At 39.9% G+C, this 19,430-nt stretch overlaps 1 protein-coding gene across 1 annotated transcript; it reads right to left on the reverse strand.

Annotated features, from left to right (window-relative positions):
* Positions 1 to 4,372: 4,372 nt before the first annotated feature.
* Positions 4,373 to 19,235, reverse strand: LOC121946441 (extracellular matrix protein 2). Its single transcript, XM_088081474.1, has 7 exons — positions 19,022 to 19,235; positions 18,341 to 18,456; positions 15,636 to 15,768; positions 15,405 to 15,562; positions 14,028 to 14,167; positions 6,240 to 6,566; positions 4,373 to 5,799 (listed from the first exon to the last, which is right to left on the reverse strand). Exons 1-7 carry the CDS (start codon positions 19,074 to 19,076, stop codon positions 5,622 to 5,624), a joined length of 1,107 nt encoding a protein of 368 aa, XP_087937600.1. The 5' UTR covers positions 19,077 to 19,235; the 3' UTR covers positions 4,373 to 5,621.
* Positions 19,236 to 19,430: the final 195 nt, after the last annotated feature.

Below are 19,430 nucleotides of genomic sequence, written 5' to 3' on the forward strand. Positions count from 1 at the left end.
AGGAAAATTTTTATCTTAGTACCTCTCTGGAAGTGTTGTAACTTGTATTGGTGGATTTCTTTAATGCTGTTTGTTGAGTCATGGCTAAATTGAGTTTTTTTTCTTTTCTTTTTTTGTTTTTTTAACCAACCATTATTAAATTGCATAACACCGAGCAACACATTGCTCTCCTGATTACTGGGAGCAAACATGGTGATACCATCCAGCTCCACCAAAGTCATGCAGAAAATATATTTCTGGGACTGTGATTATAAAACATATGATTTTGCGTCTTCTCACGCTTTTCTATTAAATCTTGTTTTTGGCAGGATCAAGTGTTCTTTCTCACTGACTCTCTGATTTCCTCTGCATAGTGCCAGCTCCCAGAGCGAGGCAGCGAGTTTGGCAAGCCGCACCATCTGGGAACTTTCCCGACCCTGCGCAAAGTCGGCCACACGGGCGTTTGAAGGGTTATCTTTCACATTATCCGCAAGCTCTGCTGCTTCAGGATTTTGAGCATCAAATTAAAACCATTTTCCTCATCATCCGTATCAATTCAAGAGGAGACTGACACTGGTGTCTGTGTCTTTTCTCACTTATATGCCTTCCTTTCTCTCAGAGACTGCAATATCCACAGTGGCGGGAAAGGCATGCAGACCAGATCAATGCCCTGCAGGGGTATTGGCAGGAGACAGAGTGTTGATAAAGGCCTTTGCAGATAACATTCCTCCTCTCTCTGCTTCCTCTCTCCCTCATTTTGTAGATTTAGCCTTTCCCTCCGTTTCTCACTCTTTATTTCTCTGTCTGCCCGTCTCTCTCTCTCTTTCTCTCTCGCTGTGGTTCACTTGATTATGGTGTTGGTCTGTAGCTCGAGGGCTTGGCATCCAAATTAAACTCTTTTTGTCCTACGAGTGTTCAGCTAACGTGTCTCTAGTACACCCACTTGTTAGCTCTTGGGTAGCCATACAGTGAGTGTGTGTGCCTTTGGATGCTGGAGAGAATAATATTGACCAAAGTGTTGTGGATTTTTGGATTTCAGCCCAATTAAACTTTACTTCATAGTCATAAATGTGCACATCATGAGCTGATGGCCGAGCTGCTAGTTCTCCTTCACACTGCAGCAAGCACATTCTTGCTGACCCCAAATATTTGACCTTTAACTTTAGAATCCGATGTCATATTCTAGCACAGAAACACTCGTTCTCACTCTGCACAGCTTACTTCTGCCCATCTGAGTCAGGAAAAGAAATTCTTTTGCTGCTTTTCTGTGGTGCTTTTTATTTTATCAGCCAGTGCACCCCCCATTGCTCCTCCAATAACAAACACAGGAAGCTGCTGTCGCCGGGTAGAACAGACAGAGCATGGGAGAAGAAAAGCACCACACTGCTCTCTGGTCAACTTCTTTAACAAAAGGGCTCTGGCCACAGCTCAACGGGATGCGAAACATCTGTTGGGTGTGATGGGACGTCGGTTTAACAGTTTAGTCATGTCACACGCGGGGTGATGGATGGCACTGAAGTGGCAAGCCTGTCAAATTTGAAAATACCAAATGTGACAAGCTGTGGAGGAGAGGTTTAAGGATTTAACATCAAAGCTGGAGCATCCATCTGTGCGAAACTACAAAGAAGGGAAAAGAAACTGATGCAGTTTAGATCGGCTCTGCCCGTACGTGCAGGAACTGCAGTATAAATGAGAATGTGTAGCTTCTTAGACAGTAATGTGCTGTTTGCAAAATGACTGTACAATTATGGAGAATAGGAGACTGCACCACATGCACAAGACTGAGAGCAGAAATCTAACATGTGATTACACGCCCAGGCTGAGGGAGTGAAAAGTATAAATATGTGTGTATTCGTATTACACATACCTGTCATGCATGTACTCATTTTGCTGTGCTCTCAAACCCCTGTAAACTTTGTCAGCTACTTGCCCCTCAGTAACCCAGCTCCATTCTTTCTCTCTTATTAACTCTCTAACTCTCTCTGCCCCCCCTCTCCAAGTATGTTTGTAACTCTAGAGTCTGCAGGGGACCTTCTGTTCTTCATTTAGAGCCGCACAAACACAGCTCTCTGTTGAAAACGTATACCTAATCAACACAGCAAAAACACCGCCCATAAATTACGACTTCATGCATTGAGCACGACTCAAAATGTTATCATTTTAATTGGATCCATTACTCTAAGTGACACACAGTAAAGTGTATTGCGCCTTTGCACGGGTGAATTAACAAATTAAAGAGACTATGCACATCCATCGGGTCTCATAAAATTTTGTTTGTTGGGGGGGTTTTATGTGAGAGGAGACTGCAAATACAGATATCGTGTTTTGCAGCAAGATTTGGTGTAAAGCAACTGACTATGCTGTGAATCGAGCCACGTCATGTTCACTTCATGTTATTGAAGTGAGTTTTTGGCAGCAGTGAAATGTAACCAAGTACACATACTCAAGTACTGTCCTTAAGTATGAATTTGAGGTACTTGAGTATTTTCTTTTCATGCTTCTTTATACATTTACTCCACTACCTTCCCAAGGGAAATATTATTCTTTTTACTCCACTACATTTATTTGACAGCTTTAGCTATTTTATTTATTTTACATAAAAAAATAAGAAGGGTTTGTAAAATAAGGTTGTTATTATGTCTATACAAATACAGCTACAGCTATTAGTTGATGAATCAATCAGTTTATTTACAAGGAATTCATTGCCAACTATTTTAATAAACATTTAGGCCTTTTTCTATTTTTAAAACACTTTTGAGTTTTGGGGGGTAATTTCTCCCTTTTTATTATGTAGAGTTTTTAAACATTTTTTCTTTATTTCTTATCATTTTTTAAAATTAATTTGGGGTGTTTTTTCTAATTCATTTATTTTTTAAATGTGAAGGTTTTGGGGTGTTTTTTTTTTTCTTCTTCCTTTTTAAATATTTTTGAGTTTGGGCTGTTTTTCTTATTTTTTTATATAATTTTGAGTTTGGGGGTGTTTTTGTTTTCTTCTACCTTTTTTTAAAATCATTTTGAGTTTTGGGGTTTGTGTGTGTGTGTGTGTGTGTGTGTGTGTGTGTGTGTGTGTGTGTGTGTGTGTGTGTGTGTGTGTGTGTGTGTGCGTGTGTGTGTGTGTGTTTTCTGCATTGGGTACATTTTCCTGATTATACTTTATAACTTTTACTTAGGTAGCATTTTCAAAGCAGGACTTTTATTTTTACAGAGTATTTTCACTGTGTGGTATTAAAACTTTTACTTGAGAAAATAATTGTAATACTTTTTCCACCACTTGTTTTGTATGGAAATAATACAGGATGAGAGGATTAAAGGGATGTTGTTTCGGAGAAAACAATAACAGAATGTGCAACAGGCTCTGTTATGTTATCACCAAGACTGCATAAAAGTATCTAACACAGAAACATTATTGGCAAGGCTCTCACTCACATCACACTCACATAACAGAGCTTAAGGGGCCAAGATCATAGATATATTGAGACAGAAGAATGGTGCATTGTTAGCAATTTTGTACTAAACTGTGCAGTAGGGAGAGGGACAAACAGCATAAGATGAACAGAGAGATACAGCACTGCCGGTAGATACACACAAAGAAAGAACACTGTGATCTCGGAAGTCACTTTGTCAACAAAGTTGGCAGGACACCAGAGCTTCAGTGGCTTTACTTCCCAAAACCGACAAGAGCTCTGAACATGCTCCAGCTCTCTGTCTCCTCTCCCTTTGGTCTTCTAACCACGTCTTATTGGACTCAACTAGACACGAACTGCTGCACTTCTCATCTTTCTCTCATCAGCTTAGAGACTTTCTAAGAACAATCCCTATATTGTGTCGTTAAAGTCGGCTTGCTGTTTGTCCCTTAGTTCCCCTCTGTTAACACATGATGTTCCTCACTTTTTGCCCTATTGCTAACCCAAATAATGGACAGCCACACTCCTCTCACGCACACATGCTTGTTCCCCAATTACTGCACACAATCCTAAAGTGATTTACGTCACCTCTACATGTTTGGAGGCCCCAGCTGAGGCCTCCCTCACAGTCACAGTGACTCTACGTATTTTTGCTGAGCGGCTGGTGGTGGATATTTATGTTGGAAGTCCTCTGGTGATAGGGAACCTGCGTGATGTTTATATTTTCCTTCCTAATGGGCCTCTTAGGTTCACACTGTGTCACCAGACATTTCTACTTTCTGTGACGGACCCCCGTGCTGCAGTCTGAATGTTTCACATCCAAACAGCCCTATTTTATTCCCCCTCATTCCACTGAGGGCTCCTCCTGAAAGCCCCAGACTTAGACTAGAGACAGGGGTTAATCCTTTTCTTCATTTTCTCAATAGCATCACTTAAATGCATTATACTTGAATGAAAAGACACAGTAAAACCTATCTTTTGAGCATAGCTGGATTCAACAGCAATGTATTACTCTTTTACACTTTCAAGAGCATTTAACATAATGATTATTTCCATTACTGTGTAAATTACACATTTGCTTTAATACATAGAAAAGCATTACAGTCATTTTCCTAATCAAAGGTGAGAAGTCAGAAGTGAGAAGTGAGAGAAAAAGATGGGTTTAGGGATGATAATATGATAGCACTGACTGACTAAGCAAACTACATGATGCAGTAAAAACCTAGAGATGACTGAGTAGTTGTATGTCATGATGATGCCGAGGTATCTGCCCCACCCATAGACTGTATATAAAGAATAAAGACAGGTGATGTGTCTCCTACTTATCCCAACTGTAATAAAAAAAGGAAGCCAAAGTATACCAAATATGGGTGTTGCACTTGCACTGGTGACGTCATTTGGAGCCAGAGTCTGTGCGTAGCAAGTTCCAACCCAAACACCCATCCAACCAATGCACTTTTAGTTTGGCCCATGTCCCATATGTTAACATGGAGGGGCAGGGTTTATGATCTGTCCGGCACGTAGTCCATCTTTTTTACACAGTCTATAGTCCCAGCCCATTTTCATTTCTAATGCAACAAATGCAGACGCTGATGTACATGTAAAAATTTAAGGTTCTGGATACCGCTCCTATGTCATCTTGGTATGATGTCAATATAGGCTTGTTTCATGCATTGTGTATGTCCAAACCATGCTTCTGTTTTCACAGGAACAGTTTCTGGTGGTTAAAAACATGCAGCCACTTATCTAAATAAACTTAGAACATCCGTTTTTTGTTTTGTTTTGTTTTGTTTTGTTTTGTTTTGTTTTGTTTTGTTTTGTTTTGTTTTGTTTTGTTTTGTTTTGTTTTGTTTTGTTTTGTTTTGTTTTAAATATGTGTTTTTAGCTTTACTTTATTAGCTTTAGGCAACAAACATACCTGATCAATAGTGTAATGTAATTTCATGTCACTTATGTCATATGACATATCCCACTAGCATTGTAACCTATGCATACATGACACTTATCAAAATAACTTTAACGATTTTTGATTTCACATGGGACACGAACAGCGGTCTCGTGAGTCAAAGTCCAGAGTTTGTTTAACCCATCCACTTCCTCTCCTGCCCACCACACTAAATGATGCCTCAGTGTGAGTATTTGACGCCAAGGGTCACTGACCAAGCATTGGAATTTGACGAGTTGGGAGTGAGACGGGGTTGATGTATCTGTCCATGTATGTCTGTCCCACTGTGTGGTCTATTGGTCATATGAATGCCCCTGCTGTGGATAAAGGACCAGTCCCTGAGCATCAGTCAGACAGGAAAAGGCATTTGGGGGAATCTTTTCCACCTCCAGCAGATTATTTTCCAAGTGGACTGAAGCCAAGGTGGAGCCAGAATTACGAGGGTGGCACACTCCCCACTCCCTCACCAGCCTGCAACCGCAACAAACATAGTACACTTAAATTTAAACATACTACATCTCAAGTCTGCACTTTCCTTCCACAAGTGCTGATTTGTTACTTTCCCAAAATGCACATATAAGTGTATTAAGCTGGACAGGTCTCCAGTGTTACTGTGTTAGAGGGGATATAGAGTCTGGCACAGTTCACAGACATCAATAACAAATTGTTGATTGCTGATTGACTGTCGTTGAAATGTTGGTTTGAATACATTTATGTACATAAGATATTGCATGTGCCACAATATCCTTGTTTGATTCTTTGCCATTCATTTCATTTCCAAAGGGAGCTGCACTGGCGGAGCTAATGGTATAAGGACAGGATCAGGTAACAAGTAAGAAAGCATTAAGCTAATCCCTGCATTATTAAAATCACATTTGACTCTCAAAAATGTATGAGAACTTTCATTCTACCTGATCCGGTTGTTGTCCAGTCTCAGCACCTGCAGGTTCTTGAACTGTCGAACACAGCTAGGGACCTCCCCCAGTCGATTGTTGTCCAATAGGAGCTCAGCCAGTGAGCGGTACAATCCAACAAAAGAGACTCGCCCCATACCCTCATTGCTCAAAGCATTGTGGGATAGACGGAGAGACTGTAAGCTGGACCGCATGTGACGGAACGTGAAGCTGGCAATGTAACTGATGTTATTGTGCTGAAGACTCAGTTTATGGAGACGGGGAGGCAGGTTCATTGGGACAGAAGTGAATTGGTTGTAGGACAGATCCAAGGCCTCCAGGGACCTGAGATGAAACATAGAATCATGAATCTTACTCAAATAACTAAAATTATACCTATAGATCATTTTAGCCACGCTACCTGCATTGCTTTGCAGATAGCAAGGTTGTTCATGACAACATTGGTATACACTGAAGTATCTTAACTATCATAGATGTATTGTTATGAAATTTTTGACAGACATTCATGGTTGCAGAGGATATATTTTCCTGATTTTGGTGATCCCCTGTCTTTTCCCCTGACACCAAAATGTATTTCAGACATTCATGGTCCCCAGACAATGTATCTTCAAGACTCTTGAGATCCCTCAACTTTTACTCTAGTGTCATCATGGGGTTCACATTTGTAGTTTTAAGTGAAATGTCCCCTCTACTATTAGATGGATTGCAATGACATTTGGCACACATGTGCCTTTAATGATGAATTTTAACTACTTTAGTCAGACTGTTCTCATGCACTGTTCTTATGCATATCTACAAAAAGTAATCCATCACAATTCACATAATACCCAGGTAATCCTGATCTAGAATTGCATGTATAACCCACGTAATGGGGAAGGCTGCATTCATGTGACCATGGCACTGATGGGAGTAAATATGAAGGTAATCTGTGTAAGGAGGCAAGATGGGGTGGTGGATGGGTCATAAAACACCAGTTTTCCAAACCATGTGAAACCAAGTAACTTTGAGTTATTTTTAAAGTACAATGTTATCATGTTTCTTCTTCCTAAACCTAAACATAGTAACTTTACTTGCCTTAACTTAACTGATGTAGCTTTTCATTAAGTACATAATGTCATTTGTGGGGCTTTAATTTATGATATTATAAGAACTGTTTATGCATGTTCATAAGATATACAAACCACTGTATGATATATTGCTTTGGTGATCCCTACCTAACCCTAAGCCCCAAATCTAGCACCATAACTAGGTCAAAATCCCACCTTGTCCAACACTTGCTAATGACAAAATATCAGGTAACTGATAAACATTCCCATCAGCCTAAGCTGTACTTTATGTTTGGTGCTAACAAATACACCTGCTTAAAATCAGTATGTTAGCATATTTTATCGGGATCTAGATTATATATAATAATGGATCCCACTTTTAGTCTAATTCCAAGGCTTTTATCAACAGACTCAGTGTTTTATAGTTACTGGGCTCCTGGATAGCACTGTTGGGGGGGCAGGCTATGAGGAGTGCAGAGTGGGAGGCTGCGCTGTGGGGAGCAGCAGGGGAGAAAATAATGGGGCCTTGAGGGGGTGCAATGTAAAAGAGTATGGCAATGTGAGGGGGAATTTGTGGCAGAGTGGTGGATAAGGGGTATGAAAATGTTTGGTTTGTGGGAAGGAGAATGAACGGCCAAAGAGGGAGGACCAGATTTTAAGAGGTGAGGATGCAGTACAGGGGTTCAGTGTTTTGTTAGATAATCCAACACAGCTGTTGTGAGTTTACTGCTCAGCTCACTGCAGGAGAGGAACCTCATTTCCTGTTCTTCTGTCACTCATAGACCACACTGAACAGCCAATGGGCTCAGAGCACCCAAAGGTGGGCGACCAATGACCACACAGTGAAGGAAAAAGGGGACCAATGAGGGGACAGAGAGTGAAGGGTTATGGATGCTGCAGACGCTTGGACTGGCATCTGTCTGACTGATATTAGGTGCCTCAGCATTTATTCTCCTCGTAAAGTTGACTTACAGTAAGACCATTGCATTAACTCACCTCCCCTGGTTACATTAATCACTGGTGTTTTTGTTAGGGGTTGTATTTCCATGCGATAGATGATGTGTGACAAGGAGAAGGGGTTAAAATCCCTTAATCAATCAAAACATCTGTAAATTAAGCAACTGCTGATCATTTGTACATATCACAGAAAAGGTCAGCGTTCAAACAAGGCCTTCCCTCTTCAGTTCGGTCAAAGAAGGTCCACTATAGACTTGGTTGGTTACATACTTCTCTGTCTAACAGAGGTGCAATAAAACATCATTAATACAACTGTAAATGTTTTACTGAAAACAAAGTTAAGACAGGAGAGGGAGCACAATGACAGGTTTAACTTAAAACACACAAGCCAACACTCACTGAACACACAGCAGGTTTTTGTTTAACTTATACATATTGTGACAGTTATGAATCGCTGCGAAAATGTGGTTTCTGCTTGAGATTTAGACCCTGAAATTTATCGCTCTATCAGCTCCTCAGCACCAGTTCAGACCAGTTGTGCGTTGGTGATTTGTATTCTAAATCTTTGCCAGGAAGCTCAGCAGCAGTCCACCACTGCTTAGAGCTCCACATGGTATTAATGAGCAGAGGGACACACAGTCCTCTCTTCTCAGAGTCCTCCACCCTCAACACTCCCACTCACTGGCACCTACACACATGCACACACCAACAAACATGATGCAAGGAAGAAACACTAACACATACACAGAAAAATAAACTTGCTCCGAGATGCAAAGATGCACAGCGAAGACGTACAAAAACAAACGTACAAATCTAAAAAATGCTAGTTCACAAATAGATGTTACATTTAAACAAATAGGCACACAACACTCCAAGACTCATTCACTACTTCATTTCTTAAATATTTAAGAGAGGCACAAAGCAGTTACACAAAACAAAATGTGTTTGCGTGCACAAATTTATGTGTGCCCATGTTTTGTGCAAAGCATGGCCAGAAGTAATCAAGCTGATGGACTGCTCATCCTCAGGGTGTTGGGTTCTAATGAGAACCAGCACACTGTAGATACAGAAGCACAACCACAATGCCTATATATACACACAATTTCCATCTGTGTCGAGTCTTTCATGCCAACACTATACAAGCTGGCTTATGTACTTTGGCATCCTGACCAGCAGAGGTACGTAACTAGGCAGAGCAGCTGTGCCAAGCAGGTTAGAAGAAGCAAGACTGAAATGATGGATGGATGATGTTATGATGGAGCAGGCTTCTGTGAGCACATGCTGGTAAGAAGATATTTAAGCCGTTTGTCACATCTGTTTGGAACAGTCTAAAGCACATTTGGATTCATTTAAAAGGATACTACACTACAATTTTCAACCAGCTTTGTATCATAACAATGTGGTTAGTATGTGTCAATGAACTACGGTAAACTTCCCTCCATCTTACTACTGCCCAGATGTCTCTGATTATCTCCCAGGTCTGTTTTTCGCTAGCTCTAGGGCTGCTGGAAATACAGATTGTGCTTCCACCTCGCCTGCCACTGCAGATACAGAGATCATGGAAGCAGATCAAGAGAGAGAGAGAGAGCCACCCCCTTTCTCTCTTGTTCAAACTCAGAGAATACTGAGATCAATCTGTAAAACTAACCAGTGATGATCAAATATTAACAAAGTTTCTATTACTGTATTTCCTACTTCTCGCCTAAACTGTTTTCAAAAACATATATTAGTGCACTGTTTATCTGTAATCCAAGAATTTGTGAACAGGGAGAGAGTGTTATACTGTTTCCTGTACTGTAAAAACAGAGGCTGAAAAAACGGAGATCAAATGGTAAAACTTAGCAGTGCTGATAAAATGTGAACCAAGATTATGTTACCGTGTTACCTATTTCTCATCAGAAATGTTTTCAGAAACGTATTTTAGTTCACCATTCAACTGTAATTTGACATTGTTAGTTAGTTAGCAGATGGATGTCGTATTGTTTCCTGTGTCAAAATAGCCAAGTTCTCATTACGTTAGTGAGAGTGTTTACTGGTCCAGTTCGGTGCAGTGCATTCTGGTAGTTTCTACCTCTTGACAAAAGCAAATGCCACAGCCCTTTTTCTGTGTTTCCTCTAGTCATATGGCACCAATTTCAAAAGTATTTGTGTCTTTCTACTGCATACACAGCCCAGTTTTATGAAAAGATCATCTTTCCACAGGTGAACCACTTTTCTAAACACAGAGCATGACTTTAGTCATTTACTGCAGTGGTACATTATGAATACAATCCATCCATTGTGAGTGGGCTGAGTTTTTAAGCCATTCAAAATATATTTTGTTCGTTACCAAAGTGGAAACCATTAAATTAAAATGAAAGATCCCTCAAATTACATTCAGAGGTTTTTACTAGACATCGTGTGTGATGCTTCAACATATTAGTGTGTTACTGTGTGGTGGTGTGTGCGTGTGTGCTGCTTGTTTTCCCATTTACGTAAGCTTATTACGAAACCAATTTGTGCTGGTCTGAAGATAAAAGAGCTTCCATTATGAGTCCTATCAGGCTCACAACATAACACACACACACGTACACATCTTTGGTGTGATGATCACTAAACCGCTGCCTACATGCAGTCAGTCTGAGCCCACAGCGATGATAAATGTACGCAGAGGTCCTTTTCAACAACAGGCCTCTTCATCAAAATGACCCAAATAATGAAAACCAAATGGACAAAAAATATAATTCTGATTTAACACAAAATGAGATAAAATAAAATAAGACATCACTCCTGTGTCACTTATTAATTGAGACTGCCAGGGTAGTTTTACTGGATCATTTTTAAGCTGATGACTCATTTACAAGGCTGTTATGTTAAGCTACAAAACACCATGTATTATTGGGTAATTTCAGCAGAAAGTTCACATTACCATCGTTTTCCCAATAAAAATGTTTGACGGTAAATTAAAGACCTGCAGCTGAAAAAAAATTACCCATGAAATCTCATTCTCTCAAGTAATTTGGAACACACGTTGGCTCTGTCAGTGAACATGTGGAGTTGGAGTCAGGTCTATAGGCTGGTAGCAGTGATGTGGTCCCTGGTGAGTTTTGATGGACTGGAGGATGAGCAGATATGGAGGCATCTGAGACGTATTTAACCCTTTGAAACTTGGGGCAGCATCATCTGTCTTGTGCCACTTTAAGACACCTTTTACAAGTATTTAAACCTTTCAACCTTGAGTTAGTTGCTGAGATTTCTGTTTTAAAATAAATAAATAAATAAATAAAAAGAAAAAATGTAAAAAAGGTAATAGGTAGGTTGGTCAGGAATGTTTCACAAATTGCAAGAAATTAGTACATTTAGAAAATTGTTTTTAAAAATGCTAGGGGGAAAGGGGGGAAAACAACATATATATCTAATTTTTTAATTATTTGAATTTTTTATTTTTTAACAAATTAAATTTGCAGATAAATTTATTGTACTTTTTTTCTTTTTTTTGGTCTAATTTTGGGTTATTCCTTTTGTTGCTCATTGCCATCTTCAAGTGTTTCAGAAAATAATCAAGCGAATTTGCTCAGGTTATAAAGGGTTAAGATGACAGGTTCATAAGAGCTGGAAGAAGATGGCAGACATGTGTATGTCTGTGTGTGTGTGTGTGTGTGTGTGTGTGTGTGTGTGTGTGTGTGTGTGTGTGTGCGCGTGTGTGTGTGCGAGCGTGCATGCGTGCGTGCATGCATGCATGTTTCTAATATATGGCATCTGTATGTAACTGTTATATGTTATAGGTTGTATATCTGCAAATTTGTTTAAATATGTTACTGCCCATCTTGACTTTCCTGTAAGTAAATAAGTAAGTCAGTCAGAAATAAAGAAAGAAACAAAATGAATATTTGTGTGCTTACACAATAGTCACAATTAAAAAACTGATCTGGGATGAGTTAACCGATTTTTATTTTTTATTTTTTAAATGGCAAATCTAGACACCTATATAATATTAGGTTATTAGACATGCTTCCAAACACAAACCATAGATGAGATTTATTAATAAGGTAGCTGATGAGGTGAGAGGCTGGCGACTGGCTCAGTCTGCCTGAGACAGATCCCAGGTCCAAACAGAACTCCCCAGCTCCCTGTAACCTCCTCCATTCTCCACTCGCACCTCCAACCCCTGAACCTCAGCAGGAGGCAACAATAACAACGACTCCATGACACAGAACTGAGGCGCTGCACTAACCAGAACCAGCACACTGCAGTTTATTTTAACATTAAGCAATTTACTTTTCATCCTGCTTCAGTCCCTCTCTGTCTGTTTCTCCACACACCTCTGCAGAGCTACATGATGGATGGATTTCTCCACAGTGTGGATTTAATTATTATAGGTCTGCAGAATCCAACCACAGGGAGGAGTCTTGTTTAATGTTTCTGATGTCTTGCTGATGACCTTTGCCCTTTGAAGCATCTTCTCCTGCAGTGTTAGTGGCATTCAGGTCAAGATGGCATTCCCACTCTCTTGTCTATACTGAAGGAAGCATTTAATATTAGGACCAGCTAATACGCCTGCAGCACCAATGAGAAGACCGCTTCACTCGTCAGTAATGACGTGAAGTATCAGATGTCAAATACATTCAAGCGCAAAGGCTTGGAGTGCTGCCTAGTTGAGTTTTCTCCTCTTTTCTTTATATAATCTCTCTGTCCCTCTTTTGGACAAATGTTTTGCGTTTTACTGTTTGTATTTGTTATTATAAGAATGTTATTTTATTCCATAAAACTTTCACAAAATACTTTAGTCATGCAGCACAATCCAGAGTCTCTCCAATTGCACTTTCTGTCTTTAGCATTTTTTTTCTCCCCTCAGTTTTTCCTGAAGCTCCTACTGTGGTTCACAAGGATCCCAGGGAGCAAAGAAAAACCCACTGGAATCCACTATATTTAAACAACACACACACACACACACACACACACACACACACACACACACACACACACACACACACACGCACACACACACACACACACACACACCACCACCACCACCACCACCACTACCACCAGAGACCCATTGAGACATACTGTACTATGTACACAAACAGACACAAATGGGCAAAAATGGGCACACAGTTGCCCTCAAGCTCTCTCTCATACGCCTGCTCATCTAAGTGCACAAAGTCACTGTCATAACTTCAGTGATATGTGTGCATGCCTGGTGTGTGTGTGTGTGTGTGTGTGTGTGTGTGAGAGAGAGAGAGAGAGAGAGAGAGAGACAAAGTAAGAGTATGAAAGAGAAGAGAAAAAGAGGAAAATAGAGAATTGTCTGTCTTCATGTTAATCAGTCAGTCAGAGACACTAAAATTAAAGTACTGATCTGCATCATCTCAGTGTGTTTATGTTCTTTTGTGTGTGAAATAGAGCATCAGCCTTGTCTTTTGACATTTATAATTCAAGTCAAGTCAATTTTATTTGTAGAGCCCATTATCACAAAACATGGTTTGCCTCAGAGGGCTTTACAGTGTACGACATCCCTCTGCCCTTAGACCCTCACATCACCCAAGGAAAAACTAAATAGGAAAAATAATAGGAAGTGCAATATGATTTTTCAGAGATCTATCATTTTTTCATAAATATGTGTTATATTAAATCTTTTAAGTGCCATAACCATCAACTAATAACCGATTAAGCATAAAAAATGATAACATAATTGTTCAGTTTTCCAAACAGCACCAGTCTACCCTCTTGTGGCTGGAGGAGGGACTGCGGTACATTATAATTTTAAAATCAATATATATGTATGGATGGATGGATGTACCTGAGACGGTTCCAGGCGTGGGTTGCTATGCTGTGCTCATGCAGCAGGTTGTGACTCAGGTCCAGCACCCTCAAATGGATGCAGCTCCTCAGTGCTTCCTCTGTCACCTCCTCAATAAGATTTTCACTTATCTCCATCTTCTATATTTAAAAAAAAAGAGAAAAAACACTGAGACAAATTTGTGATTCAGGGCATCAGTTCTTGTCTTAATGTCAGTGTGTGGCTTTCTGAAGTGACCCTGAGTATAATTCCGAATCCCAGCTGGTTCATTCAGCTGATCCTAACAATTAAAAGGTCCAGTGTGTAGGATTTAGTGGCATCTAGTGGTGAGGTTGCAGATTTAATATCTCTCCAATGTGCCAAGCATGTAGGAGAACTATAGTGGCTGATGCAAAAACAAGAATGCCCCTTATAGAGCCAGGGAATTTCAGGCGTCATATGCTGTTGAAGGAAAGAAACACAACAGAAATGTACGTCCAAAAACAGGCCAATAGGCCCACAAATCAGCGGTAAAAATGTAACATTAGATAGCTAGCTTGTTGGCTATTGAGGCATCTGCATACCAGTAATTTCTTTTGTTATGCTTATTATAAAGAAAATGACTATACCACATTGAAACAATAAAAGATAATGCAATGGTTATCCTAATTTTTATTTTTTTATTAAAGAGTAATTAAATTCCCAAGCCATTTTTTAAGTTGAAAAGTAGAATATATGGATATTTAGTAGTGTTGTTTATTAATTAGGTCCAACTCTTGACATTTGAGTGCAAAGTATTAAAATGCTACATATTGTTTAGAAATATGCACAGAGACTGCCCTCTAAAGATTTAATCCTGGCAATAGCACTTGAATTTTGCTATTGGTTGATCCCAGTAGCAGGAGCCTGCTTTCATCAGCAACCGAGCCCTGTGTCGCCACCCTTCCACCAACCAACTACTTTGTGTGCGTGTGCAGGGGGAAGGGAGGTGCTGTGGATTGAGAGGCTGTACGATTGGATGACTGAGTGTGTCTGACCCCCCTCCCAGCCTCATCTTCTCTTGAGACTTTTTTTCAGTCAAAGGAGTCAAGGGAGGAGGCAATCATCCAAAAGTGGGGGAATAAGTTACTGTTTAAGAAAGAAAAGTTCTGAACAGTCACCCTGACATGGCCCTCCAAACTTTAGTTACTTTAGTTAATACTTCGCCCTACCCATATATCCCTACAAGAACTGGAACACCCTACCCCCAGATGTGAAGATGCAAAACAGAGGGACTAAATGTTAGAGTCAAGGGTTGTATTTGTATTTCTGCCAGTTGATTCCTCTAAATCCTTCATACTGGACCGTTAAGGTGTAGGATCTTCCCTCAAGGACTATAGTTAAGTGATACCAGCACACCTGAAGAGAGGGAGGAAGGCCCAGAGGGAGGGAACGGAAGCGGTTGTTGTCCAGTTTGAGGTCCAGAAGTCTCTGAAACGGTCTGAAGGCTCGTGGTGACACACTCCCCTCATGGAGAATATTCTCTTCCAGTTCCAGTTTCAACAGGTTCATCAAACCTAGAAAGAAATACTAAATTATATCATTTTCATACAACAAATTTTTCATCCACGTACAATGACACAATCCTACCTTTGAAACTGTGAGGGCTAAGTATACTGAGGTTGTTGCTGTTCATCTTGAGCTCTTCTAGAGATGGTGGCAGTGCAGGGATCCTGGTGAGCTGGTTGCCATCTAGGTTCAGCTTCTTCAGAAAGGTCAAGTTCTACATGACACACAGCAAAAAAAGAGAGACAAACAAGCCAGAAAGATAAAACAGACAAAATGTATACTTGTCTCGAAATCCATAATTTTCTATCCCAACTTGCCGAGAAGTACACAATCACAGAGTTCACAGAAATAAACCAAATCTGTGCATCTCTTCCATGTCATCTATCATGTTGTATTTTTAGTAAAAGCCACTCTGTGTGGCTCTTCAGTGAAAGCCGCTGTGGTCGATGTGTGTCAACTAAAAGGAGTGGACTGATTCTTTTGCAGGATCCCTCGAGCCAGTCCATCAGTCCTCTATCATTACTGGGAAAATGAAGAAGAAAAAATATATCTTCCTCCAAAAATAATTTCCTTTTATTCTCCACATCATTGGCTGCATCAGGTCTTTCCAGCCAATACTGTGAGAGTGCACTGATTTTGGAGCGAAATGATTGGTCAGGGTGTGTTGGGCTGCCTCGGTGTGGTCAGGATCTGTGTTCGGCCTGTGGTCATTTAGAGGTTAGACCAGAAGTTATTCTTAGAAAGGATTAGTTAATGCAATTTTCAGTGCTCTTTTATTACGGTAATGATACAGGATACAGCCTGTGCTTTTATTTTAATTAGATGCAAAGTGACTTATAAAACTGGCTCGTAACTTACAAGCTCACCCATTCACATTTAGCAGGCTGCAGAATCTCCACAGGAGGAATCTTTATGGGTCAATATCTAACCAATTCTACACATGCTAAACTAGATAAGGTATAGAAAAAGAGAGTTTAGACCTGCAGGTGTAGACATGTTAATGTTACCTATGACAAAGAGGGTTTTGTTTCAACTTTGGGAAGGGCATATTTTAAGCAAAGGGTATAGGGGTCGCCCCCCCCAGAAATCTTGAGCATCATTTTCTGCAGTCTGGTGAGTTTTTCTGCACCAGTTTGTGCCTTTTTTTCAATTCATGGTGGAAATGCCATAGCATTTAACACTTCAGCTGTGCATGTTGCTTCTTCCTGTTAAAGTTTTGTGGGAATTGGCAGTGCTCACAGTTGCAGCAGCAGTCCCCCAGGGATCAGTAGATGCAATGGTTTCTTCTATTGTGTGTCCCAGACATCCTCCATGGCAAGCCACTATTTTATATTGTTATTAATACTATTTTATATTGCTTTTACCATTTTACATGCACTATTTTAGCGTGCACTCCATGCATCTTAGGTATGCAGTCTCAGGCACCGTGTTGTGTTGCGTAAATGTTTGTATTCTTGTATACATATCTTATTATTTATGTTGCACCTGGGTCCTGGAGAAAAGCTCTCTAAATCTGCCTTGCCAAGAGATGTATGGTAAAATGACAATGAACTTGACTAATCAGTTGAATGACTGATTATACAACCACTGCTTTTTTTTCTTTTTTAAAGATTATTTTTGGGCTTTTTATGCCTTTATTGCATAGGACAGATGCAACGTAATCGAACCCATGGCTGATGCAGCAAGGACTTAGCCTCCATACATCGGTCACCCACTCTATCCACTGAGCCACCAGGTGCCCCATACAACCATTCCTCTTGAGGTTGCATACTGTCACTACATCCTGGAGGTATGATTGCATCTACAAGTCATGTTCTTGCAGCTCATCAAAAGTTAATAGCTGTAAGGCTCTGTAAATGAATTTTTTTTATTTATTTGTTTTAATTTCATCTTGGCGAAGCAAAGTTTTTTCAAGCACTTGAACATCAGACAAGTGAACCTGTTATTTGAGTTTTATCTTAAAGGTCCAGTGTGTATGATTTAGGGGGCATCTATTGGCAGAAATGGTACGACATATTCAGAAGTATGATCCCATCAGTTTATAATCACTTGAAAATAAGAATTGTTGAGGTTTTGTTACCTTTGCATGAGACGTTTATATCAACATTGTTGTGGGGCCTCCTCTACGGAGTCTGCAGACACTAGCCCGGAAAAGACAAATCAAACATTGGCTCCAGAATGGGCCTTTTGTGTTTTCGCATCACCTACCATAGTTCTCCTACGTATTTGGCACATGTAAAAAATTGCAGCCCTGTAACGTCACTGCTAAATGGCACTAAATCCTACACACTAGACCTTATGTTTACAGTGCAAATACCTACAAACTAAACTTAGTAACCTAAACTGATGTTTGTTTTCCTTTGGGCTCTGCCTACCCTATTAGTTTTGTTTTTCTTTTGTACAAGTAAAGATCCACTATGACACTAGTATTTATTTTTAAGAAAATACAGTTGAAACACTCCCTTGTCAGAAGTATAGCAGGCTGGACCGGTACTTCAGGTCTATAGCTGCAGATTTGAGACTGCTAGCCTTGCAGCAGTTAGATTATATCGCATGGGCTTGGTTTTGGGTGCATCACATCAACTCTATGAAATTATACCACACAGCACAGACATAATGCAACACACAAGTGTTGTAATAAAGGAATAGCTATCTGTCAAATGAACTCAAGCATGATTAAAAATACAGAATGCAACTTTATGAGTGTGATGTACTTTCAGATGAGTATTAGACTGGACTGTTGAGACAGTGATGAGTAAAAAGCTGTGTTGGTTGGTGTTACTCACAGACAGCGGGTTTTGGCTGAATGACTCATCATCCAGTTTGTTTTTGCTCAGGTCCAGCGTGTCCAGGTTTGGCACACCAGACAGATCTTGTGGAGTGATGATTCTGATGTTGTTCTCTTTGGGATAAATAACAAAATGTTATGATAAATGACGTAGTACATGTAGTGGAAGTATAGAACATAGCTTGTACAGCCATTTGACATGAGTGTAAGATGAGACTTCCCTAAAACTTTCCTTAACTCACAGTTAAGGAGTTAAGGAATGGAACACAATGTCATGTTGACACATCAGTGCAGGATCTTTGTGTTTTCACGCTGATGTTAATAATATTAAACAATAAAGTCAGTGAACTTTGTTAATTTAACTTTTAGTTGAATAGTTCACCATCTTAACTTATACCTTTGCACCAAATACCACTGTTGAGACAACAAATTGATTGTAAATGTAAAAAACATCAAATAAAATACATGACATATAACATCACAGTGGCAATAAGAGCTACTGGAAACCTTAACAGATAAGCTACTTTAAAAATTAACTATTTCATGAGAATCAATCATCCTTGATTATTTTGTATGATGCATCTACCACCACGTCATACATACATACACACATACACATACACACACACACACACACACACACACACACACACACACACACACACACACACACACTCACCTGCCATGTCCAGATTTGTGGCCAAAAGGTTGTGGATGACTGGCAGGTGAGTCATTCCGACACCCCTGCAGCTGATTTCTCTGTCAGCAGTCTGACACCCGCTGAGAGGAGACTCTGTAAAGCTGGAGAGGGTTTCTGTTTGATTGCTGGGAGCCTCCGTTACTTCTTCTTCTTCTTCTTCTTCTTCTTCTTCTTCTTCTTCTTCTTCTTCTTCCTGGGACAAAAAAATTAGAATCTTTATTACAAAAGAATTAATTTACAGAAAGTGCATTAAAGGAGTACTTCACCTTCTAAATGATAATTTCTATGTCAGCTACTGACCTTATGTTACCTTGAATTCATGAAGTAAACTTTGCTTTGCTCACAAGTTTTCATTGTAAACAAAGAATCCAAAAACTGAGAAAATTCT

This window comes from Plectropomus leopardus, chromosome 9, assembly GCF_026936395.1.
Source record: "Plectropomus leopardus strain MGB_pleo_1.0 chromosome 9, ASM2693639v1, whole genome shotgun sequence".
Classification (NCBI taxonomy): domain Eukaryota; kingdom Metazoa; phylum Chordata; class Actinopteri; order Perciformes; family Serranidae; genus Plectropomus; species Plectropomus leopardus.

Coding starts and splice junctions, on each gene's coding strand:
- LOC121946441 (XM_088081474.1), bottom strand. CDS start 19,076: ATGACTCACCTGCCAGTCATCCACAACCTTTTGGCCACAAATCTGGAC. Junction 6,567..14,027: donor CACGCCTGGAACCGTCTCAG/GTACATCCATCC, acceptor GTTTCATCTCAG/GTCCCTGGAGGCCTTGGATC. Junction 5,800..6,239: donor CTGGACAACAACCGGATCAG/GTAGAATGAAAG, acceptor TTGCGGTTGCAG/GCTGGTGAGGGAGTGGGGAG.